This window comes from Danio rerio, chromosome 2, assembly GCF_052040795.2.
Source record: "Danio rerio strain M-AB ecotype USA chromosome 2, GRCz13ab, whole genome shotgun sequence".
NCBI classification, from domain to species: Eukaryota; Metazoa; Chordata; class Actinopteri; order Cypriniformes; family Danionidae; genus Danio; species Danio rerio.
In genome coordinates, this window is record NC_141022.1 from 26,410,119 (window position 1) to 26,433,874 (window position 23,756).

Here is a 23,756-nt window from a genome sequence, read left to right on the forward strand (position 1 = left end):
CATTAATTTTTAAAATGGGGTGTAGTAAATATGCTGAGCTATGTACAACTTTCTTTTTGTTTTGTTAGAAATGCAAGCACAGCCAAGATACCTATATGAAGTGTTTTTACCTTGTGCATCATATTGTATGTATTATGTGAATTTATTATGTCCATCTTCTCTATTTTTAAAAGCCAGAGAATATTATAAGTGTATAAACTGTATAAATGTTATGAGCATCACATGCATATTCCTCCAAGTTATTACTTCTACACTGTAAAACCCAACAGTCAACTTTATCAAATGAAATGAGTGTAGTTAACTTAAAATCCCCTTAAAGTTATTTCTACTCATTTGAAGAGTTTTGAACTCAGTGTTGAAAGTAATGAGTTAATTAAATACCTCATTACTTTAGCTTAAATGGAGTAAGTTCACAGTACTCATATGGATTAGTTTTTTTTTACTCAAAAGGTTTACGTTGCAATTGGTTTCCTCAAACGGTTTGAGTTGCCTTTACTTATAGGGTTTTACAGTACTCAGTTGGTTTGAGTTCTCTTCATTTATTGGGTTTTACTGTGCTCAAATTGCTTCATTTACTCAAATGTATTAAGTTCACAGAACTCATTAGGGTAAGTTTTTGAACTTAAACGGTTTGTTGCAATCTGTTTTCTCAAATGGTTTGAGTTACTTCACTTTTTGAGTTTTACAGTGTACAAGTCAATCGTGCACAAACAAAAAGACCACTGCAATTTCCCCATGGTGTAACACAAATGTTTCACTGAAAACATTGTTTACTTTATAACCATACATTATTTAGAATCAAAAAGGGTAACTGGCAATCGACAATGAAGAATAACATGTCAAGCAGGTATGCTTTTTAAAAAGCAATATCATCAGACAATACGTATCTGACACAAATACATATTCACTCGTATAATACTTCAGGTGAACAGAAGACTCTCTTTTTTTCCCAATTGCACCATTGGAATACATACGAAAAAGAAAACTCACCCTCTTCATTCTGTGTGCATATTCTCTCAAGTGATCGAATAATCAATAATATGCATTAAAAACATTGACAAAAATCTGTACATTTTTGCAAGTCTATGTAAAAAAAAAGAACATAATCATAAATATAGTTATCAGATAGTTACAAAGCACTGAAGTGACCAGAAAAAAGTGCACAGTTACTTAAATAAACTAGAACCTTAAATGGTTAACAAATTGACTTCATGTTGATGACCATCAAGAAACAGACAATAATGCGCAAGATCACACATGCAGAACGGTTCTCTCATAACGTGTTCTCTCAGGCCAGCTATTAAACCGTCTTCAAAAGAGTGTCGATTTCAGGCATTTCAATGTTAACGGCCCAAGGACCAACAAGAGACTCACAAACGATTATAATTTAAAAACATGATATTTTAAAAAGGCACTACAAAGGCAGATAGTTTCCCCCCATTAGCTGATCTGAGGGAGCATCTATCACCAAAGCTTGGAAATATGTACTTTATCCAACACGTGGGGGGGGCTACGAAGCTATGCGGACACAGACAGTATGCAGACAAAGTTTGATCGAGTTGGGCTCTTTCCACGTTTAACATACATGGAGCAGAAAAGTGACAGGGTAGAGAGCGAACACAGTCTTTCAGTCATCGCTCCTGCGTTAAAGCCAGAGCGAGGGATCCACCAGTGTTACAGCTTTGGTGCAAAACCAGCTTTGAAATGTACTTACTTTTAATACAAGGTGTCTCATCATCCATTCCTATGCGAGATCTTGTCCATTTTGGACAGTATTGTGCCAACAGTTTTGTTTCTTAGTGCAATGCGCAGTGCTGTTATTAGATAAACCCTGAAAACCGCCCCGTTAAGCCTCTGGTTCTTTTGTTTGCTTATTTGTATTACAGTATAGAGTTTTGTTGTTGTTTGTTTGCTCGTTTTGTCGTTTGTTTGTTTCCTGTGCATTTATATGTTGCTTTCGGTAACTTTCCTTCTTGCCCCCTGATCATTTAAGGGCCTTTCCTTTCACACAAATCACGGCCGAGCAGCTTCCTTGTGTCATGTGGACGTGGCTTCCAGGTAACTCTGGAGTTTACGTACGGTTGACTCATCCAAGGAGAACAGGTCAAAGTCAAAGGTTGTGTTGGTGATGTTGAAATGGCCGGTCTTCTCTATGAGGTTCACAATCTGAAATGCACAAATGCATATGCAGTTCATATACAGTTGATGTCAAATGATTCGACCTCCTGTAAGTTTTTTTCTTTTTAATATCTCCCAAATGATGTTTAACAGAGCAAGGAGTTTTCATGGTGTTTCCTATTTTTTTCTTTTGGAGAAAGTCTTATTTGTTTTAATTCAGTTAGAATAAAAGCAGTTTTTATTTTATTTTTAAAACCATTTTAAGGTCAATATTATTAGCCCTCTTAAGCAATGTTTTTTGATTGCTTACAGAACAAAAAAATCATTATACAATGATTTGCCTAATTACCCTAACTTGCCAAGTTAAGCCTTTAAAGAGCACCTATTTTACCCCTTTTTCAAGATTTAAGAGAAGTCTTTTGTGTCCCTAGAATGTGTCTGTAAAGTTTCAGTTCAAAACACCCATCAGATTATTTACATACGTGTCAGGGATCTGTTTGTATTGCTCTGGTGTGGTAGCATTCATGTAGATAAACAGCACAGTGACCAACAAGAATGAAGTAGATCTCCCTTACCACAGTAAAAACTTTCCCAAGTGTTATTTGATATATTTGTTGTGGAGTTAATTCAAGCTTTTCTGCAACGAGTCACACACAATCTCGTTATAAAGTTTACATGCGCGTGCACACATACAAACACACATTCGGACTGTGCTCGCATGGCAAATGTGACAGGATACAAAGTAATATCCACTGCTGTATGAATATTCATTCATTCGTTGTCTTTTCGGCTTAGTCCCTTTATTAATCTGGGGTCGCCACAGCACAATGTACAGCCAACTTATCCAGCATATGTTTTTACGCAGTGGACGCCCTTCCAGCTGCAACCCATCACTGGAAAACATTCATACACACCCATTTACACACACACTCATACATTATGGACAATTTTAAGCTTACCCAATTCACCTGTACCACATGTCTTTGGACTTGTGGGGGAAACCAGAGCACCCGGAGGAAACCCACGTGAACACGGGGAGAACATGCAAACTCCACACAAAAACGGCAATTGACCCAGCCGAAGCTCGAACCAGTGACCTTCTTGCTTTGAGGCGACAGCTCTACCTACTGCGCTACTGCGTCGCCCGCTGTATGAATATACGTTATGTTAATGTACAAAATACACCTGATTTAAGTCCACAAACCAGGATTGAATCATCTTTTTTATAACTGTACTGAAATGTGGCTGTGGTGATGAATTACAGCTATTTTACTACATTATTTACAAAAATGCACTGTTTTAAAAACTTTTTAAACTTGTAAAACACTTTTTTTGAGGTGCAAATGATCACACAGAGCTGAACAGATCCTTCAATTCCAGTTGCTTTGCACACGTCCTCTTTTGTGGATAAGATTATCTGTGTTACGATGAAGACATGCAACCTAGACACAGTTCTGCCCAAACAGCTTACAAAAGATGATTTAGGTGCCCTTTAAATAAGCTAAACACTAGTATCTTGAAAATTATCTTGTAAAATATTGTGTCCTGTCATTATGCCAAAGATAAAAGAAATCGCTTATTAGAGATTATTTATTAAAACTATTATGTTTAGAAATGTTTTTAGAAATTTTCTTTCCATTAAACAGGCTAATAATTCTTAATTTAACTATATGTCAATCAAAATTCCCTGTTACTTCAGTTGACAGCAGATATAAGGGCTTAAGAAACGTGGAACATGTAAGTGGTTCTACAAGAAGGTGCACTCTTAACACCTTAAAAAAAAAAGATCAACTTCTGTGGGTGTATTACAGAAAGTTTCTTATCTTAGGTCTTAAAGGAACACTCAGATATTTTGGGATATAATCTAATTTTAGGAAAAAACTGAATTTTACAGTTTTTAAATCTATTCAACAAAGCCCCAGGTCTAGTGGGGGGCTTTTAGCTTAGCTTAGCATAAGTAATTGAACCGAATTAGATCATTTGCATCTTTTTCAGTTTGATAATATTCCTATTTAAAGTTTGACTCTCCTGTAGTTACATTGTGTGCTAAGATTACAGAAAATGACCATTTGCTACTTACTAAGCTGATACAGCTAGGAACTATGCCAACATAATCAAGGAACTTGACTGCTGTACCATGGCTGCAGCAGGCGCAATGATATTACACAGCGCATTAATATATTCCCCAGCTAGGTAACTAGATAACAGATAATAATGAGAGTATAGTTCCTAGATATTAAAGAAAGTTTGAACTGTAAGAAGAAAAACATATTACGACACTATAATTAGTGAAAACATGAGATTAAAACCTACTCTGAGGTATCAGCTGTACTATAAAAATCAGCACAGACCGCTATTTTAAAAATAGTGCATACCACAGTTTAAATGCAATCTTAAAGTAGAAATTCCTGCTAATTAAGCTTTTTAAAAAATTCTTAAAGCTAAATGTTTGATATTTTTCATGCCAGGAACAAAAATATTCCCCTAATTCATAAATCTCAAAAAATATTCATAAAAATAGATAAAAAATATAGTTGCCTGCTGTAAAATGTTCCTCTCTCTCAGAGCCATCAGTCTGCGATGGAGGTCCATAAGCTCCTCTGTATAAGCCTGCAACCAGATCACTCGTTTAAACCTTACATTGTAGCTTTATGTGCAATAAAATGTTGAATCAGTGATGATGAGTATGATTGAGTTATTTACCGTTCCTACCTTGTCGTATCCCCTCTTGATTATCTTCTCGCGATTGCAAGAGTCTGGGCTCTTTTTTCCTAACATCTGACAAAGGATACAACGATTTCAGACTTAACTTAGTCTGAAGTTTCATCGCAATGCAATATGAACTTACCTTAAGGTTTGCTGAGCTGAGTTTGAGTGAAGGTGAGGGGGCTTCCTGGCTGGGAGGACGAGACTCCTCGTTACCATCACTCTCACTGTCCATGCTCAAACTGAAAACAGGAAATTCAGAATGAACTTAAAGGATTAAAAATTCTTTCTATGTGACTGAGATAATAATGTACAAGGACCTACAAGGGAAGAAGAAAGAGAGGACTGTATTAGGCCCAATATCAATTCCACCCCCTAGCCCTTCCCCTAATTCCCCCAATTCTCTTTAGGGCTAAAAAGAAGGGTTAGATAGCGCTTGAACAGAGATTTTCCAGGACCACACTCGAAACTGAGGGGTATGAAAATCTCCTAGAATACACCATCTACAGTGTTGTTTTCTTGTGTTTACATACACTACCTGACAAAAGTCTTGTCGACCAATCAGGTTTTAAAAAAAACAAATAATAACTTGACTTCTGGTGGATCATTTGGTATCAGAAGGGGCTTATATGAAAGTCAAAGGCCTCTAGATTACGCTTATTTAACCAAAATATGATCATGCCTTGACTTTAAATTATTTAATTAGCACAGTAAGGTCTGACTTTGACTTAGGCCGTACTCACACTAGGTACAGTTGCCTCGAACCGGGCCAAAGCACGCTTGTCCCCCCTTCCGTCTCCCCCGACGGCCCGCACTCACACCACAAATGGGCCTCGGCACGCTTACGTCATCGCTGCTGCGCTGTTCAGTGAGAAGCGCTTTCACTCAGCAGCACAGTGGAGATTTCTCTAGTTATATCGTTTCAGTCGGTTGTTATGCAGTGACATGCAGTCAAATATTTCGCCAAACAGTCCTTAGGGATGCGGTGACATGCAGTCAGATATTTCGCCGAACAGATCCGCCACTTTTGTCGCTCATAAACAATCATAAAGCTCTCGTGCTGCAGGAGGTCTGCTGAAGGCGCGCAGCTGTCGTGCTGTGAGGAGTTCTCGTCTTTAATAAACTACGGCAGTTTGCGTTCACTGAACAGTAAGAATGATTAATAAATCCATATGAAACAGCCCCTTAAAAGTCACGTCTCGCTTTCAGTTTCGGGCTTTGGCGCGTTTTGCACTCACACACAAGCGTACAGTGCCAAAGCCCAAGTGAACCGCGCTCACCTCTTCCAACCGGGCCAGGGCCGGCCAAGTGAACCGTGCTTGAGCCCGATTCAGCGCACTCACACTTCTCAAACGATCCGGGAAACGGGCCTGGGCACGGTACGGATGGCATAGTGTGAGTAGGCCCTTAGTCTTGTCACTTAACAGAAATAATGTACAGTATAGAATATAAATCATGGTGAAGTGAAAAAAGAATTAATATTGTGTATGACTCCCATGAGCGTGGAGGACTGCATCTATACATCTCTGCAATGATTCAAATCACTTCAAGTCAAGTCATCTGGAATGGCAAAGAAAGCGTTCTTGCAGATCTCCAGAGTTCATCAAGATTCTTTAGATTCATCTTTAATGCATCCTAATCTATCTTACCCCAGACACGCTCAATAATGTTTATGTCTGGTGACTGAGTTGGCCAATCCTGTAGCACCTTGACCTTTGCTTTCAGTAACTTTGATGTGGAGACTGAAGTATGAGAAGGAGCGCTATCCTGCTGAAGAATTTGAACTCTTCTGTGGTTTGTAATATAATGGGTAGCACAAATGTCTTGATACCTCAGGCTGTTGATGTTTCCATTCAATCTGCAGATCTCTGAATGTAACCCCAAATCATGATTTTTCCTTCATCAAACTTGACTGAGATTGTGAGAATCTCGGGTCCATGCAGGTTCCGATTGGTCTTCTGCAGTATTTGTAATGATTTGAATGCAGTTCAACAGACAAGTCAAAGGAAAAATCTACCTTCTGCCACTCTTCAAAAGTTAAGTTATTATTTGTTACTCTTACAACTGGGATTGATGACAAGACTTTAGTCAGGTAGTTAGGCTTTGCTAAGCAAACTCTGTGAAAGCCAATGTCTCCCTTTGTGTTAAACGTCTTAGATTCAGAGATGTTGTTTTTGTTCACACAGCTACATTACACATCAACTAAAGTTTAAAATATGATATCGTTGTGGACCACCCCTTTGAGGCCTGTGACTGTGTGATCATTTTAAGAGAGTTTAAAGCGCATTTTAATATTGCATAAATAAGTTTAATAAAGTTTAATTGTATTGAATTTTTCATATGATGAATATTATGCAATGTTATTTTACATTTTATTATTCACTTGCTGAACCTTAATACTGTTAGACTCTCCCCGGAAAACCATGAAGCACTATTTGCTTCGCTTTTATATTTGCTCCATTGTGTTTATTTGTGACTGTAGTTTGTTTATTGTATGAATATAATAAATTACGTAAAATATATTTATATTTAACTCCCAAACAAAATCATCCCAGTCAATTTAAGTCAAAGACTTTCCAAAGACAACTATTTAAGTTGTTTGGTAAAACTGTATTTATATTGCAGAGAAAATAAATTACTGCAATGTCAAATAGCCCCAATATGTATAGTGTGGATAAAATACAGTCCTCAGCATAATTAAGTACACCCTATTTTGAAAATTAAATTGTTTATCAATTTCTCAGTGAACATAGGCAATGTATTTAAACAAAACAGATTTATTAAAGAGATATATTTATTAAAATAATATTTTAGTCACCAAATATATTTAGAAATTGAAAGATAATACAATTAAATTCAAGCAAAATATTGCAAAAAAAATTATATTTAATATTTTTCTATAAGATAAAAGTTTGGGTTTACTAGTTTTTAGACCGTTATCGTAAGTTATTTTGTTAGATAAGCTCCAGATTTGGCTTCAGTACAGACTAATCTAATATTGTATAGCTTTCTATGAATTTAAAAGATATATTTGTGAGGGGTGTAGTTATATATGCCGAGCACTGTACTTATCACCCACTTGCATTATAGATTTTAGTTATCAAGTGGTCTAAACTTTAAATCAAATTCAAAAAGAATGGCACAAACCGTGAGTCGTGGTTGAATGGAGTCGTCTTCATGGGCGTCTCAACCTCAGAGCTACTGTCGTCATCAGAGCCCTCAGAGTGCATATCCTCGACCATTGAACGCAGTGTCCCTGGACACAACCATTGCATTCAATCAAGCGTAATGAGCCGGCACACAACTGATAATACAACTCATGATTATACTCAATACCTTGGCCTTGTTTCTGCGACGGCTCAAAGTCAGAATCAGAGCTGGAGCTTGAGCTGGAACTTGATGGACTGGATGGAGCCGACTGCTAAATAAACAACATCACTGAGCTTTACTACAATTCAGATGATCAGACACACTACTGTGTATTTGGTTGATCAGAGCATACTTAAGTACAACCCTGTTTACACCACGGGGATGCATTTTAGTCAATCCAATCACAAGTGTAAATACAGGTGTAAACGAAGCTGTTTAGCTTGTCCTTTTTCAAGGATTTCCAAAACACATAAGATCAGACATTCTACATCTATTGACTATATTCTTAAACATTTTGGGATGTGTTGTTGAAGTGCACTAGTAGGGCAAGATTAATCGAAATAAAATAAAAATCACATTTTAGCCAAAGATGCAATTCTCATGCACATCTTGTCAGGGAAACTTTACAATCAGTAGTAAATATCCTCCAGAGTAAAAATCACACAACTGCAGAGTAACCTTCCAGAAGGAAATAATTCAGACCCTCGACTGAAGTTATGAAGCCAGTTTGTAGTAACCCATGTTATTAAATGTGCTATTTTTGAGTACTTTCGGATGTAGCAGCAGCAGAGCCATAGGTCATTGAGAAGTGATGCAATCATCTGTCAAAACATACAATGATTATTTTTTAGACTGAATAAATCATGTGTGAATATTTGCACAGCTTGTCGGAGAACTACAGCTCTGGGTAGTAAAGGCTGCTTGATCTGAAAGCAGGTTCTGGACATTTACTCCTGATTATAGGACTGGCTTTTTCGGACAAAATGTACATGAAAATCACATTCAAATGATTCATGCAGTCCTATGAACTAGTTATAAGGATATGAACTTTAATGTCGATAATGCTACATTTGGTAAATGTAAAAAAAAGCTAAGGTTCTCCAACCAGTCCTGACTCTTTATGTACAAAGCAGCTCTGTTCTGTTAAAACAGAAAGAAGACTGCTGCTGTTCATACACTTTTAAAAATAATTCAGTGGCTTCATAAAATTAAAATAACTATCCGACCAAAATAAAAAAGCTAAATAATCCCCTAAAATGTAACAATTAAATTTGTCTAATGTTAATGGTTTTAATACAGTAATTTCTCATTTAACGTAACCTTTCATTTATTAGTTTTATTTTAAAGCTACAAAAAACGACCTTGAATTAAATGTTTCAACTAAATTAAAGTAAATTGTGAGTGATTACATTTTTAAAAAATAAACATACTCTTGCTCAGCGGATAGAGCACAATTCTGAAGTCCTCAATGAGCAAATGAAAGTAAAGGCAGGTGCAGCTTGACTATAGGTATGCCGAAACATGCTAATAGGACTTTTAATTTGCCAGTAACCTGGGTTAACCGCTTCCGGTGAACTGTATGCCAATGCAAAATCGGCGCGTTTAAAGTCTGTTTTTTTTTTTAAATCAGCGATCTCTACTGGCTGAGTGATATCCGATATAAAGTGGGTCTCAGATTTTACAAAAAGCACTACATTAAATTACATTTTCCCCCGCCATGTCTTTATAATATGAGCATTTATTTACCTCAGTATATTCAATGGAGCTTCTGCGCTAGCTTGCCGATTCTGACGGGCGTGTGCGAGTAAACGGCTTTTTGTCTCGTTTTACGCTTGAGCAACTAAATGAATGGCAAAGTTTATTTAACTGAATGTATTTTAATGACATAACAGCATTTATGCTGTAAAAGGAACCGGATAAAATAGAAAAAACCTCACAATTTCAGGTCACCGGAAGTTTATCAGTATGGGAACAACACTAGCTAGCATATACCTAATGCTATTCGGCATTAAACAAGGTTATAAATGGAATTTTTATGTTTTCATTATAAAATCTTCATTATAAAATGTTAAAAAATATATAATGGATTAGTTAATATGCTTAAAATAAAGTTTTCTATCTATTTTTAAAATAAATAAGGAAATTATTCATGGAAACTTTGTAATACAGTTAAATATATTTACCTTCGGGCCACAGCAAGTTTGTTTTTTTGGCCATTCATAACAAAAAAGTTTGGGCACCCCTGGTCTATAGTTTAAAGTGATGTAGCTTTTTTTCAGAAATATGAATTACTATTTGATTAAAATAAGATGTTTTACAAAAATATGAGCATCTTGCATTCCAAACAGCAGCAGTCATTGGTTTTTGTTGTTGAAAAACTGCTTTGCGACTATTTTATTTAAAGTATTTATGCTCTATTGATCATTTTTTTCTATGCAAAGCAACGATAATCTAAGATATTCTGAAATTTTCCTTAAATAATTGAAATGCAGTCAATTATGTTAATACATGTGAAAGCTAAGTGGAAAGAAAATACAACATAATCTATGTTTGTACTTACATTATTTAGTAGAAAACTATAAATATTTAAATTATTTCACTGTAAATATTTTACAATAATTACAAATGTATAAAAATTTACAAATATTTATTAAATATTTTGCACTTTTTTGACAGTGTAACGTCTAAATTGCACAAGAATATTTTTGAAACCTATAAACACACCATTCCAGAGACCCTTCATCCAAGGAAAGGTTGTCGAAAGTGGATAGGAGAGACGTTTTAAATGCCAAGTCTGAATAGAAATGTGTCTCTCTTGTCTGCTTGTATTCGTATTGAACAAAATGCATCTTAATACCATATGTAAATAGGGCCTAGGTGTGGAATACATACTCCTGTTTACACCTAGTTAATTAGCCACACAAAGAAACCACAGCCTTTGTTTTCTTTGAGGGAAGGACCAAGGTCTTTTCTAACCTCTCAATCTAACCGAATATTGATATATAAGCCAGAGAACATATGAACAAGACAAGAAACAATGTAAAAAAGCTACACAAAGCGGCACAAAACTGGTCAAATGTGTTGTTGACTACCTCTACCTCCTGAAGAGTTTTCGACCTGTAAACCTGTATTTTTTCTGCTTGTGATCAGATCAACAAAACACATCTTGATACCAGATGTAAACCTAGTAACAGATCACAAACCGCATTTTACTAAGGGAACAACATAAACATACCTCTGATTTGGAAGAGGCTTCATCCTCGGAGTTGGATTCATCAGAGTCGGGTTGCCTTTTGACTTCCGCCACCTCAGTTTTTATCTTGGTCCAGTGGCCTTTATCTTTCGTGGTTTTCTTCTCGGGATAATTGGAGGGTGTTGTTGAGGTAATGCGGGGAGAGCTGCTGCTGTAGCCTCCACCCTTCATGCCCTCAGAGCCTATCCTCTTCTGTTTCTTGGTACTAAGCTTTGGCGACTCGTTGGCAGACGAGGGCCGTTTGCCCGGGGTTCGAGTGTCTACTCCAACAGTCACCCCTCCACCACCTTTTGGAGACATGCCATCCATCTTGGACTCTCTGACCGTGAGTTTGGGCTCTTTGAAGGCAGCTTTGGGCACCGTTTTCACATCGTCTTTTCCTCTGCCATCTGTGGATTTCTTGGAAAAAGAGGATGATGACAGGTCTCTTGATGATTTGCCCTCTCGGTCGCTCTCTCTGGATGTGGCTTTGCTCTCGGAGTCTTTTCGTGTGCGCTCTTGGTGTTCTTTGGTTGCCTTATGGGCTTTAAGGCTTTTGCTGCTCCCACTTCCTCCATCTTTACTTGACTCCTACAAAAAAGCAAAAATAAAATCCCCTTTCTGGGTTTTTGTGTTTTTCTAAGATGTGATATAATGCACACACAAGCAGGAGTGACATTTTCTTGGATATTTGTGCATGATCAAAGTAGCAAACGTGATAATGATTTTATACAACATTTCAGCATTGTAGACACAACATTGTCTTCTTATTTTGAGAAAAAGCAGAATATTTGTTCATCTACATTCAACATTATAATCAACATTAGACAATCATTAGTTTTTGTTCTTGAATCAATCTACTTTAATACAATTCTCTGAAGTTGAGGATTTAATGATTCATTAAGACAATCATTACTGAATTTCTAAATAAATCAGCCATTGTGAACAAATTGTTTATATGAATTATTTGATGAATCCCTCATTTTTAGGGGCTTGCTGCCACACACTCCTGGTTTAATGTCATATTATTTATTCATGACAAGCCTGAATAAGCATGGTACCAACATAAAACAAAAATTATGCATACAAATACCCCAAAATATTGAGATTTTTTTGCTTTGTAAATATCGCATTACTCTCTACAACTTTATGATGTGTCTTGTTAAAAAGAAAATTCAACCATCGAGCAAGCATTTTCCGAGTTTGATATTACTATTTATCTGTGGGCAAAGCCTAATTTTAATTTGTTCATATTATCATGCTTGTGTCTCTACACAAGGTTTGGATTAAACTGACTGACTAACATGGATTATTTTTAATGTATTGGCTCATAGAGAAGCATCCTATTATTTGATAGAATAGACTATCAATTGAGATACAGACATCTCAGGTTTTATTACAAATACCTTCATATATTTTATAAAGAGGGACAAAAGATTGAGTAATTTAAAGCAAAAGATTTCTTTTTTCTTTTTTGGATAAACATTCTAGCTTCAGTTCATGTAATAGCCACTGCTGTCACTAATAGCAAAGGTTTCAGAATTTTACTTATAGCTCAACTTATAGCTAATATCAACCTGGGGTTTGGGTTGGGCGATATCGACCAATTTGGCATTGTACGATGTCTAATGTGAAACATCACGATGGACGATGGCATCGTCATTATAGGCGGAGGTGAACTCATTTTTTATGAATAATTAATTAATGTATAACTAATTAATTATTTGTAGCCCACTGTTTCAACTTCCTGACCCATATGGTCTTTGTTTTACCCATAAACAAATCAGAAATAAATAAATTACACACAAATTACCACCTGTCAATCACTTTTTACGCATGAATAGGAAGTGATCTGTGTCGTTATAATGGCGTCGACAAACTTGGTTGGTAAAAAAGGTGCCCAACCTACAGTATCTGAGGTTTTCACTAAAATGACCAAGTACTGAAAGTGAAAGATTGAAGCAGTGTACTGATGCTGTGACACATTACCTGATAGATTCAAAAGACAGAAGAGTTTTAGAAAGAGACGAGATGAATTAAATATCACGTTTAACAACTATAGTGAGAGACGCGATCCAGCGGTACATTCTTGAAAACTGTCCGACCTGCACTGCTCTCTGGAGCTCAGACAAGCGCATGAAAGTGTGTGTGTGTGTGTGTGTGTGTGGTCAAGTTATGTGCGTTTTCAGTGGACGGAGGGCTTTTCAGAAATGCTAGGTAAAACACAGTGTGGATGTGAATCATTTTCCTTGTAAAATGCCGTTTGAATACTAAGATGTATTAGTGTAAATACAAATAGTATGAGTGTGTATTTTTCGCAAGCGAGATTGTGACAGAGGCGGGCGGAGGATCTGCAATGCCGGCTTAGCATTGTGTTGTTTATCCGCCATCGGCGATGGACGATGGCATCGTCTATCAGCCCAACCCTACCTGGGGTGCATTTCCCAAACAACGACATAATTCACGGCTGAATTATCATAGTACTATGCATACTCATATATAAACGGCTAATGATTGTAATTAACAGTAGGCTATTTATTAAGAAATGAAAAAATCCTACTTATTAATGATTATTATTATTATTATTATTAAGTAGGATTTAGTTTATTTTTTTATTTTATTTATTGTAAAAGTCTACTACAAAGGGAGAGCAATTGTCAATATGTAAATCGTTAAATCTGCAACAAAACAACAAAAAAAAAAACACTTGGAAAGCAAATACAAACTTTTTTAAAAATCATTCCAAATTTAAATGTTGGAAAGTTTGAAAGGTATAGGACATAGGTGGGATAACAGGAAATAGAACACAACCAGGATCTATGCCTCTTACTACAGCTCTAGAGGTGTAGTTGCAAGTGTACAAGTTTGCAATTGTACAAGTTTGTGAATGTTCACTGGAACGATGGATTTGGGAAATGCCAAATCAACTAACTATGAACTTGCAACCTTAGTTGGCTAATGATGGTTATCGGAAACACACTCTTAGATGATTGAAACCATCACATATAGAACATTGAATGCCTTAAATATCTAAAATAGACAAGTTAAGTTGTTTAACCAATTGATTTAATAATAATACTTTTGACCTACAAATTACATTTTTTGCTAACCTTTAAGGAAAGAAGTTTCTTTTTTCAAACTGTCATTTGAAGCAAAAATGAATTTTTTGGGATAAACTATTTAAAATATTACAAATGTTGCAATAACTCAATGGACTCGCTGCAGTTCATTTAATGTCCACCGGTGTCGCTAATAACAAAGGTTTATGTGTTATAAATAGAGCACCTTAAAGGGCCATGAAACCCCCTAGTTTCAGCAGGGTGTTTTCACACCTCTACTTTGGAAAAAGTCTGAAAAGTGGACGTGTCCAGCTCTGTTTAGGGGGAAGTGTCGGAGGAACTAAAGTGGGATGGTGTGGGAGTGTCTATTTGGGCGCGCTGAGTTTCAGAGTCAAAACACACACACACACACACACACACACAGGGGAGAAAGTGGCTGTGTTTACATGGACATCTGTAGTCGAATTATTTGCCAAATTATTAAATGGTGGACTTTAACTGCAGTTTGGCTCTTTCATTCAGGGAATTCAGTCATGCCCCTTGCGACAAACAAGATATTTGATTCAAGGAACTGCTCTAAGCGTGTATTTTTCATGCAATGTTTGATATCGCACGGCGAATGAGAAAAAAAAACCCTCCGCATTTCCCCGAAACTTAGATGCACACGGCAGGTAGCGTCAGAAAGCTGCGTGTGTTATCCCGGTCACAAAATGCGGTAAAAATCATACACGAGGTTAAAGTTTGGTTGTAGTGCTAACATGTTTACACTCGGTGCAATAGTTTGTTCGATACGAACAAACTGAATAAACAAAGAGCACTGGTCGCTCACTTACCAAATCTGTAGAGAAAGGACAATCACCAGCAACTAGAGCCGCGTCTTTATTAAGAGAAGACTACAAGCGAATCCGGATGTCAGCGTTAGCAAATGAGAACAGCTCTCAGGTAAACAATGTTCCTCCTTAGACACGTAAGTTATTGTTGTCGAGCGTCGCGTACACTGTTAATCCACAGTCTGAGCTCTCACAGAGAGAAAATGAAAACAGAACTTAACTGCAGCAAACTATTAAAGCAACACTTCACACTTGTTTTTCCAACACAACGTGGCGTCTCTGTCGTCTAAACACTATGAGAGTAATGAATATTGATGAAGTTGCACAATAGAGTGCGCTGATTGGTTTGAACCAAGCCTTACTCATGCATTAATGCAACACACTGTAAGACGTAATAAGACACACTCTGGCACAGACGTCCAGTCTGCACGCTGGAATACACGCTACTATCTCATGGTCGTGACACAGCTTCAAAAATTTGTTTCAAACTGGAAGTACGAATTTGCTTGAAATAACGCAAAAACAACCAATTTACACTTTTAAGTGAAATATAGGTGTCCTAATAGTGTTTTTAGCTGTGTGGGACACATATACGACTGTCAACAGCTCAAAAAATGTGTTGTGGTGTTTCGTGACCCTTTAACATGAATATCAACCTGAAGAATTTACATAATCAAATTTAAAACACGGAATGCTTTAAACTTTTTAAATTCATTTTAAAGGTCTTGTGAAGTGTTTTGAAATGTGCACTTTTTAAAAAAATGTTTGACGTAATCTCAACTGAAACATGATGACAGGCCGGTAAGAGTTTTCTTTGACCCCAGCTCTGCCAGTGAGATAGCTTGAGATCAAGAACATCAAGTGAAAAGCAAATTAAAAAAAGCATCTGGAAGGGGGCGGGACATGTCAGATACTACAGAGCATTTCAATTGGTCAAAAGATTTGATGAGAAAATGAAGTCTGATGTGATGTCAAAAAAAGTGTAGATCCATTCTGGTGGAAGTAAAAACTGCAAGCTTTGGATGTTTAAATCTTATAATGCTATTTTGTGGAGCACACGCGTTTATATATGACAATTAGCCTAACATACTGATACTAAAATCTAATAATATTTCTTTTAACCAACAGATGCCATTATTACTAACCTTTACCACATGACTTGACTTGATCTTCTTAGGGTCTGAGAAGGCAGAGAGTGGAATAGTCGGCAGCATTGGATAATCCGGACTGGGTCGAGGCATCATCTCCGCTCCCTCAGGAACAACGATAGCCTGAGATGAGAAAAACACCTCAACATAAAGAGAGAAGGAGAGTGAGAGTCCAATGAAAAGAGCTGATTATAGAGGTACAAAACACAAAAGCAAACACAAATAGTCCAGCTCACCCCACCGGCCTTGACTAGCTTGCGTCGAAACTCGTGAGTGGGGTTGTTAAACGTGAGCTTCTCGCAGCGTAGGTGGTTGACGGGTGGGTTCCCCTCCAGGTTCAGGAAAAGGTCATAATTAAAGCACACCTTTTTAGGCTCCTCCTGTCAATGAAGAAACAAGCATCTTCAGGCTTACACACAGAAATATATTTAAACTGTGCTGATAAAACGGTGAATATCAGTATCAAACCTGCACCTCATTCTAACAGCATGTGAAAATTTTACTGTAAAATTAGATGGAGGAAATAAAAGAAAACTGAAAACCCCACAGAATATTTTACTACTGATTCTGGAAAAGTAAAAAAACTAAATGACAAGTAAATATACTAAATTATAATGATATCAAAAAGATGAAGGTGCACAATACAAACTCACACGTTTTACAAAATTAATTTACACAAGATTACACATTCTTACAGTTTACAATCCATTTACCTTGATGTTCTCTTTATTTCAGCAGCTTCATGTCAATTTTCCGTTACGTGCTTCTAAAACCTTCTAGCTCACAGTGCAAATACTGAATTCACCTAGTTATTTGACCTTTACCTTTTCCGAATTGCAAAACTCTTCATCTGTTTTTTTTTCCAATACTGGCAACAAAGCGCTTATGAACAGCACAGCTGGATATTTTCCTCACACACATCTAAAAAGGCTTTTGCGCAACTCTTTTAATGCGGTTTGCCTGAAATACCAGTTCTTCGTGTCACAGATGAAGCAATGCAGATACTGCTGTAGATACGAAGAGATGTCCTCACCTTGTTTTTGAAATAGACTTCTATAGGCATGAGGAAACCAGCATAACCCGACTCTTCCACTTTATATGGGGGTTCTTTACAAACTGCAGAAAAAGAGAAATACTGTCAGAGATGTATGGTTACATTTTTTACAATGTACACTGATATGGAGAAATAAATTTAAATCGATCTACATATCCACACTACATCTTCCACTACTGACACAATGGAATTGCAGAAATAACCATTTTTTCCGAACAGGTTTCCGCAACACTGCTTCTATCTGGTAGCCCTGCCCCAAAAATCACGCCATTGGCTTAGGCAGAGGTTGACATATCAGACCACTCAAGCAAACAGGGAGATATTTTGAAAGCACCAGAGACACAGTGTTTGCATTATTTTACATTATCTACATTATAAGTCTACTTAAAAATTGCTTATATTTTACATGGGATAAGAAAGATTAGCATAAACAAAGATTGATCTAGATCATTGTTTTAATATTTTTTGACAAATAAATCACTGATATGATAAAACTATTTGCATTGTGAAACACAGCTCAAACAAACATAATTATATTTAACTATTGCAATAAAGGGCATATTGTTTATTAGTTTAAAAAAAGGAAATTAAAAAAGCAATATCACCAGGGTCCATTCTTCGTACCTCGCTTAAATGATCTAAGATGATCTAGGATGATCTTCAAACAAGTTTGTGAAGGACTGATCTATCAATCCTCGAAATCATGATCAGCAATGAATAATTCTGAATAATGAATGATTATTCCTTTAAAAAAAAAAAAAGTTGAATATTGTGCATGTCTGTTATTCTACACAAATTGTACTAAAGCTAGTACCTTAAAATAGTACGCGTTTGTATCTAAAAAGTCCAAAATAATAAACGTTTTCTTAGACCCCTTTGGGGAGAGAACCCTCCGTGACACTTTTGTACTTTTATTTCAGAGTGCATATTGCATACATTTAATTTCTATATATTTTATATATATATTTTACTTATTATTTATATCTATGTAAATTCTTAACTATTTAGTATATTCTCAAGTGTAAATAACTACTACTGTAAGAAGATAACAGACTTTGGTACATACTTTCATTATTACCTTTGCTTAAAAAAACAGATCCTATCCTGTTTATATAAAAATGAGCCTGCCCCGAGCAGGTTTGAGCTACCAGATCTGTTGCTATGACAACAACTTTTGGAAGAGTTTTAAAGAACGAAACGATCATGGATCGTGTCAAATCATCTATAACCAATTGAGCTAACTGAGTAATCCATGTACGAAGAACGGACCCCAGCTTATTTGTATTTCTATATCACATCTTATGCAGGTTAAACAGAAGTTAAAACTAAAAAGCAAGCATAACAAGTAGTAGAGGTTTGTAATTCTGACAAATTCATAGGAATTCTTCAATAATAATTCAAATAATGTTTTTCTGAGTGTGGTTTTGTTCATTTTCGTCGACTTATTTAAGTCTGTAATGGAAAAATAAAAATGACATTAAAACTGCCAGTAGGTGGCAGAAGTTCCCTGTCTTAATGAGTGATTCATTAAAGCATTCATTCAAATGAATCGTTCAAAAAGAAAGAGTCATTTACAAATAAACCTGAGTCTTAAGCTGTTCCCTATCCACTATATACTGCACTAAATTAAGTGTCAGACATTGGTGTCCCACAACTTTTTTCAACAATTCACTCTGATTTGCAGCTAATGTATGCTCGATAAACACCATCACTAAAAAAAAAGAAAAAATATTTTGGAGAGCAACACTGGAAATAGCAACTTTAAGTTTAATAACTTTTAAAACATTTAAATGTAAGATTACACAAGATGCAACCTTAATGGGAAACACTGCAAAAATGGGTAAATATTACATGTTTGCACGTCTATTTTTTAAGTATTTAAGTAATTTACTTTTTTTTAATACTGACACATTTTTTTTAAACAAATACAATTAGTAGTGTTTTCAGTCTTTAATTTTTTAATGTAATTCAAAAGAAAATAAGTATGCAAGTGTTTCTGTTTTCAATTAATACAACATACAGTTGAAGTTAGAATTATTAGCCCCCCTTTGAATTTTTTTTCTTTTTTAAACATTTCCCAAATGATGTTTAATAGAGTGAGGAAATTTTCACAGTATGACTGATAATATTCTTTCTCCTGAAGAAAGTCTTATTTGTTTTATTTTGGCTAGTATAAAAGCAATTTTCAATTTTTTAAAAACCATTTTAAGGTCAAAATTATCAGCCCCTTTAAGCTATATATTTTTTGATAGTCTACAGAACAAACTGTCGAAATACAATAACTTGCCTAATTATCCTAACCTGCCTAATTAACCTAGTTAAGCCTTTAAATGTCACTTTAAGCTGTATAGAAGTGTCTTGAAAAACATCTAGTAAAATATTATTTTCTGTCATCATGACAAAGCTAAAACAAATCAGTTATTAGAAATAAGTTATTAAAACTATTATGTTTAGAAATGTGTTAAAATATTCTCTCCGTCAAACAGAAATTGGGGGAAAAATAAACAGGAGAGCTAATAATTCTGACTTCAACTATATGTGACAAATTAACAGTGACATAAAATTCATTACACCAAGGCGACATGTAAATATTTTATGACAAAATTGTCAGGACAGACTAATGTTTGGATCAGGATATCAGGATCTGAGTTAATTCACTCATTTTCGTTCCCTCTTTCTATTATATACACTATATAGGGATTAGTGAATGAGTGAATGACAGTGTAGTTCTGGACATTTCTGATGAATTTTTTTAAGGGAAAAAGTTAAGGATTTTCCCCATACTACATAATAATCTTCTGAAGTACTGTTAAAAGTAATGTATTACAATCTTAATCCTATCTTAATAAAAAAAAGCTATAACATACAGGACTTTCAATAAGAAGTACTTTATTAAGTAGATTGTAATGTTACTTTTTAAAAAAGTAACTTTACTCAACACTGGTGCTCAGTAGTTTGAAAATCCAAAGTTAAGTTTTAATGCAGCTTAATAGGTTGCTAAATGGCCTTACCTACTGAAACTGTTCGTATTTTTTGAATGCAAATATTTGTGGTTAAAAATTCATAGGAAAATGATCAATTTCAATTACAGCATTTCGCTAGATCCTAATTCCCCATTTGGACTCATTTAAAAGCTCTTTGAAACTGCTTTGGAGGTTCAAACCACTAAGCACCAAAAAAATCCATTATAGGGAAAATCACAGCATATTTTCCTCAAAAAAAAAAAAAAAATTCTTTTAAACTAAAAGAACAGTTCACCCAAAAAAATCTAAATTCTGCCATCATTTAATCTGTATACATGTCTTTGTTCTGCTGAACACTGAAGAATGTCAATAACCACACAAATCTCGCCACCCATCTACTCCCATAGGATTTATTTTCCAAATATGGCAGTAAATGGGATCTGTTTGGTTACTGACATTGTTTTAAATATCACCCTTTGTGTTCAGCAGAACAAAGACATTTATTTGTGTTTGGAACAACCTGAGGGTGAGTAAATGGTGATGGAATTTACATTTTTGCGTAAACTATCCCTTTAACATCTAGGATGACAAGAGCGTAAGTTAATTATTAGGATATTTTCTTTGGGGAAGTGCACTAATACTTTAATCCTGATTGAAAGGCACCTTGAACTTTCTTACAGTGAGTCTAAAATTACAATGTTATCAAGTTGACTCAAACATAACCTGCCTCTCTTAGGTTTTGGGAAGCTGTCATGAAGGCGGAAGACAACTCTCTCCACAAAGTGCTGGATGTCACATGCCTCCGGGCCCCGAACAAACACCATCCAGTCATGTGTGAAGCCCTCGGTAGTGACTTTCTTCCTTAACTGGGCTCTGTGTCCCAGCTCCAATTTCACCTGAACAGTGCACTGAAATAAGACAAAACTACAGTCAACCATCACTATTTCTGAACAGGACTACTTCAACTGTCTGTCTGTCTGTCTGTCTGTCTGTCTGTCTGTCTGTCTATCTATCTATCTATCTATCTATCTATCTATCTATCTATATATATATATATATATATATATATATATATATATATATATATATATATATATATATATATATATATATATGTGTGTGTATGTGTGTATATATACACCCTGACAAAAGTATTGTCGTCAATCCCAGTTGTCAGAGCAACAAATAATAACTGGACTTCTAGTTGTTCATTTGCAAAAGTAGCTGAAGGTAGATTTTTCAGATGATTAATCTGTTGAACTGCATTCAAATCCTTACAAATACTGCAGAAGACCCATTGGAACTGGCATGGACCCAAGATTCTCACAGATTCCGTCAAGTTTGGTGAAGGAAAAATCATGGTTTGGGGTTACATTCAGTATTTGGGCATGCAAGAGATCTGCAGAGTTGATGGAAACATCAACAGCCTAATGAACCAAGACATTTCTGCTACCAATTGCATTACAAACCACAGGAGAGGGCAAATTCTTCAGCAGGATAGCACTGCTACTTCTACTTCAGCCTCCACATCAAAGTTTGAAAGCAAAGAAGGTCAAGATGCTCCAGGATTGGCCAGCCCAGTCACCAGACATGAACATTATTGAGCATGTGTGGGGAAAGATGGAGGAGGCATTGAAGATGAATCCAAAGAATCTTGATGAACTCTGGGAGTCCTGCAAGAGCGTCATTCCAGATGACTTTATTAATAAGTTACTGGAGTCATACACAAATTTAATTATTTTTCCAGTGCAGCATGACTTTATATTCTATACTGGACATTATTTCTGTTAAGTGTCAAGACTTCTGTCTAAGCAAAGTCAGACCTTACTGTCCTAATTAAAAAATTAAAAATCAAGACATGATCATATTTTATTTTGGTACAATAAGCATAATCTAGAGGCCTTTGCCTTTCATATAAGCCACTTCATACCATATGATCAACTAAAAGTCAAGTATTATTTGTTTTTCCTAAAACTTGTATAGACTTCTGTCAGATACTGTATACAAACACACGAACAAACTGTAATAATGTAACTAAAAGAAAGCAACAGAACTGTCAGATCTACATTTTGTTTGTCTGCCAGAAATCAACCTGCTTTAGTTCTTTGACAGCTGGAGATGGAAACTTACAGTTCTGTGACATTTATCATGAGCATGATGGTTTACCATTTACAGCTTTTCTTGGTACAGTAACAAAATTACTGATAGGCTTGAATGCGTTAGTTTAGTGGTTAATAAATTCCTTGTCAGTGTTGACTGACCTGGCATTTTATCAAGGGACCACATAAACAAAAGCAGGCAAAAACAACGAGACAAAAATGTTCAATTCGAGTTTATTCCAAGATATTTTTGTCTGTTTTGTTCATGTGGTCCCCTGACAAATGACAAAAGAAAATCTAGTCATGGAAAAGCCTAGTCAGATTACATGATAGATAGATAAACAGACAGACAGAAAGATAGACAGCAGTTAACATTAATTGGTATAACGTGGTACATATACTTCATTTATAATAATAATAACTTTTTAATAATACCTAACTACAATAATGACATCATCATATAAAACACAATTACAGTTTAATATATAAACCGGTTTAAACCAAACCCAACTTCATGAAAACACTGTTAGATAAATACAGCCAATGTCAATCAGACTTTTTAAAGTCATGATTAAGTTTTTTCCTTGTAAAGCCAGTGTATAACCATAACATGAAACTGTCAAGACATTACTACATTTGATTTTTAAGTTATAGTCCAATGCCAAATCAGAGGCTTTATCTAGATCACAGAACAGATTTAACATCCTGTCACATTTTTAGAAACTAAGCTTTGTTGTATAATTACAGAAGCTAACATACACATGCATCAAACCTTGAAATGGAAGAATGTTCTCATAGCGACCGTCTCAAAACACCGTGAGCACCCTACATAGGCAGCATGTTCGGTTAGTGGAGCGTTCGAACATTCGCGCGCTTGTGACACATAAAAATGCTGTCTATGAAGGCAGCTCTCTAGCTTAAGAGACAGACTCCGGACTAGCCGGACAGCTAGTGAGTGCTGGAACTCAAGAGTCCATCTGTCCTACATGCAAATAAACCGGTTTTAAAGGACACTCTGGTTTATTTAAGCACATCTTCATCACGATCAAGATGAACATAAAGACACAAATAATTTCCGCCGGTTTCCTGCTTTTAATCCTCGCAAGAGAGACTAGCTGGCTAAGTTAGCATTCAGACCATCTTCACAGAAACGTTGGCCCTCGCGTCTTTCAATATCAACGCTTATATATTAAAATCATGCATATTTTTCTAGAATGTCTGTCTGGCAGTGTCGGTAAAGTCTTATTACCATGTTCTCCATTGTTGCCTGTGTTCCGCTTTAGTTTATTTACAAAAGCGCTGAAGTAGATTGAATGTGCATCCTCGCTGTTACACATCTGATGGAGTGTGAAGGAAGAAACTGAACAATTTGAACAAATGGCCGCGACACTGACAGT

The 23,756-nt window shown here is 35.9% G+C and overlaps 1 protein-coding gene across 9 annotated transcripts; it reads right to left on the reverse strand.

Annotated features, from left to right (window-relative positions):
- Nucleotides 1-734: 734 nt before the first annotated feature.
- Nucleotides 735-23,712, reverse strand: mllt1b (MLLT1 super elongation complex subunit b). 9 transcript variants are annotated; one of them, NM_001040384.2, is given in 12 exon segments: nt 735-2,166; nt 4,657-4,728; nt 4,822-4,896; nt 4,967-5,066; nt 7,972-8,080; nt 8,161-8,245; nt 11,210-11,797; nt 16,241-16,366; nt 16,480-16,623; nt 17,277-17,359; nt 20,988-21,168; nt 23,609-23,712. In NM_001040384.2, coding segments are annotated over 12 exon segments (1,704 nt in total). In that variant the 5' UTR covers nt 23,621-23,712; the 3' UTR covers nt 735-2,037.
- Between the last annotated feature and the right edge of the window lie 44 nt (nt 23,713-23,756).

Coding starts and splice junctions, on each gene's coding strand:
- mllt1b (XM_087240001.1), bottom strand. Junction 17,360..20,987: donor CTTCCCAAAACCTAAGAGAG/GCAGGTTATGTT, acceptor CTTTTTCTGCAG/TTTGTAAAGAACCCCCATAT. Junction 2,167..4,656: donor AGAGGAACATTTTACAGCAG/GCAACTATATTT, acceptor TGTGCATTTCAG/ATTGTGAACCTCATAGAGAA.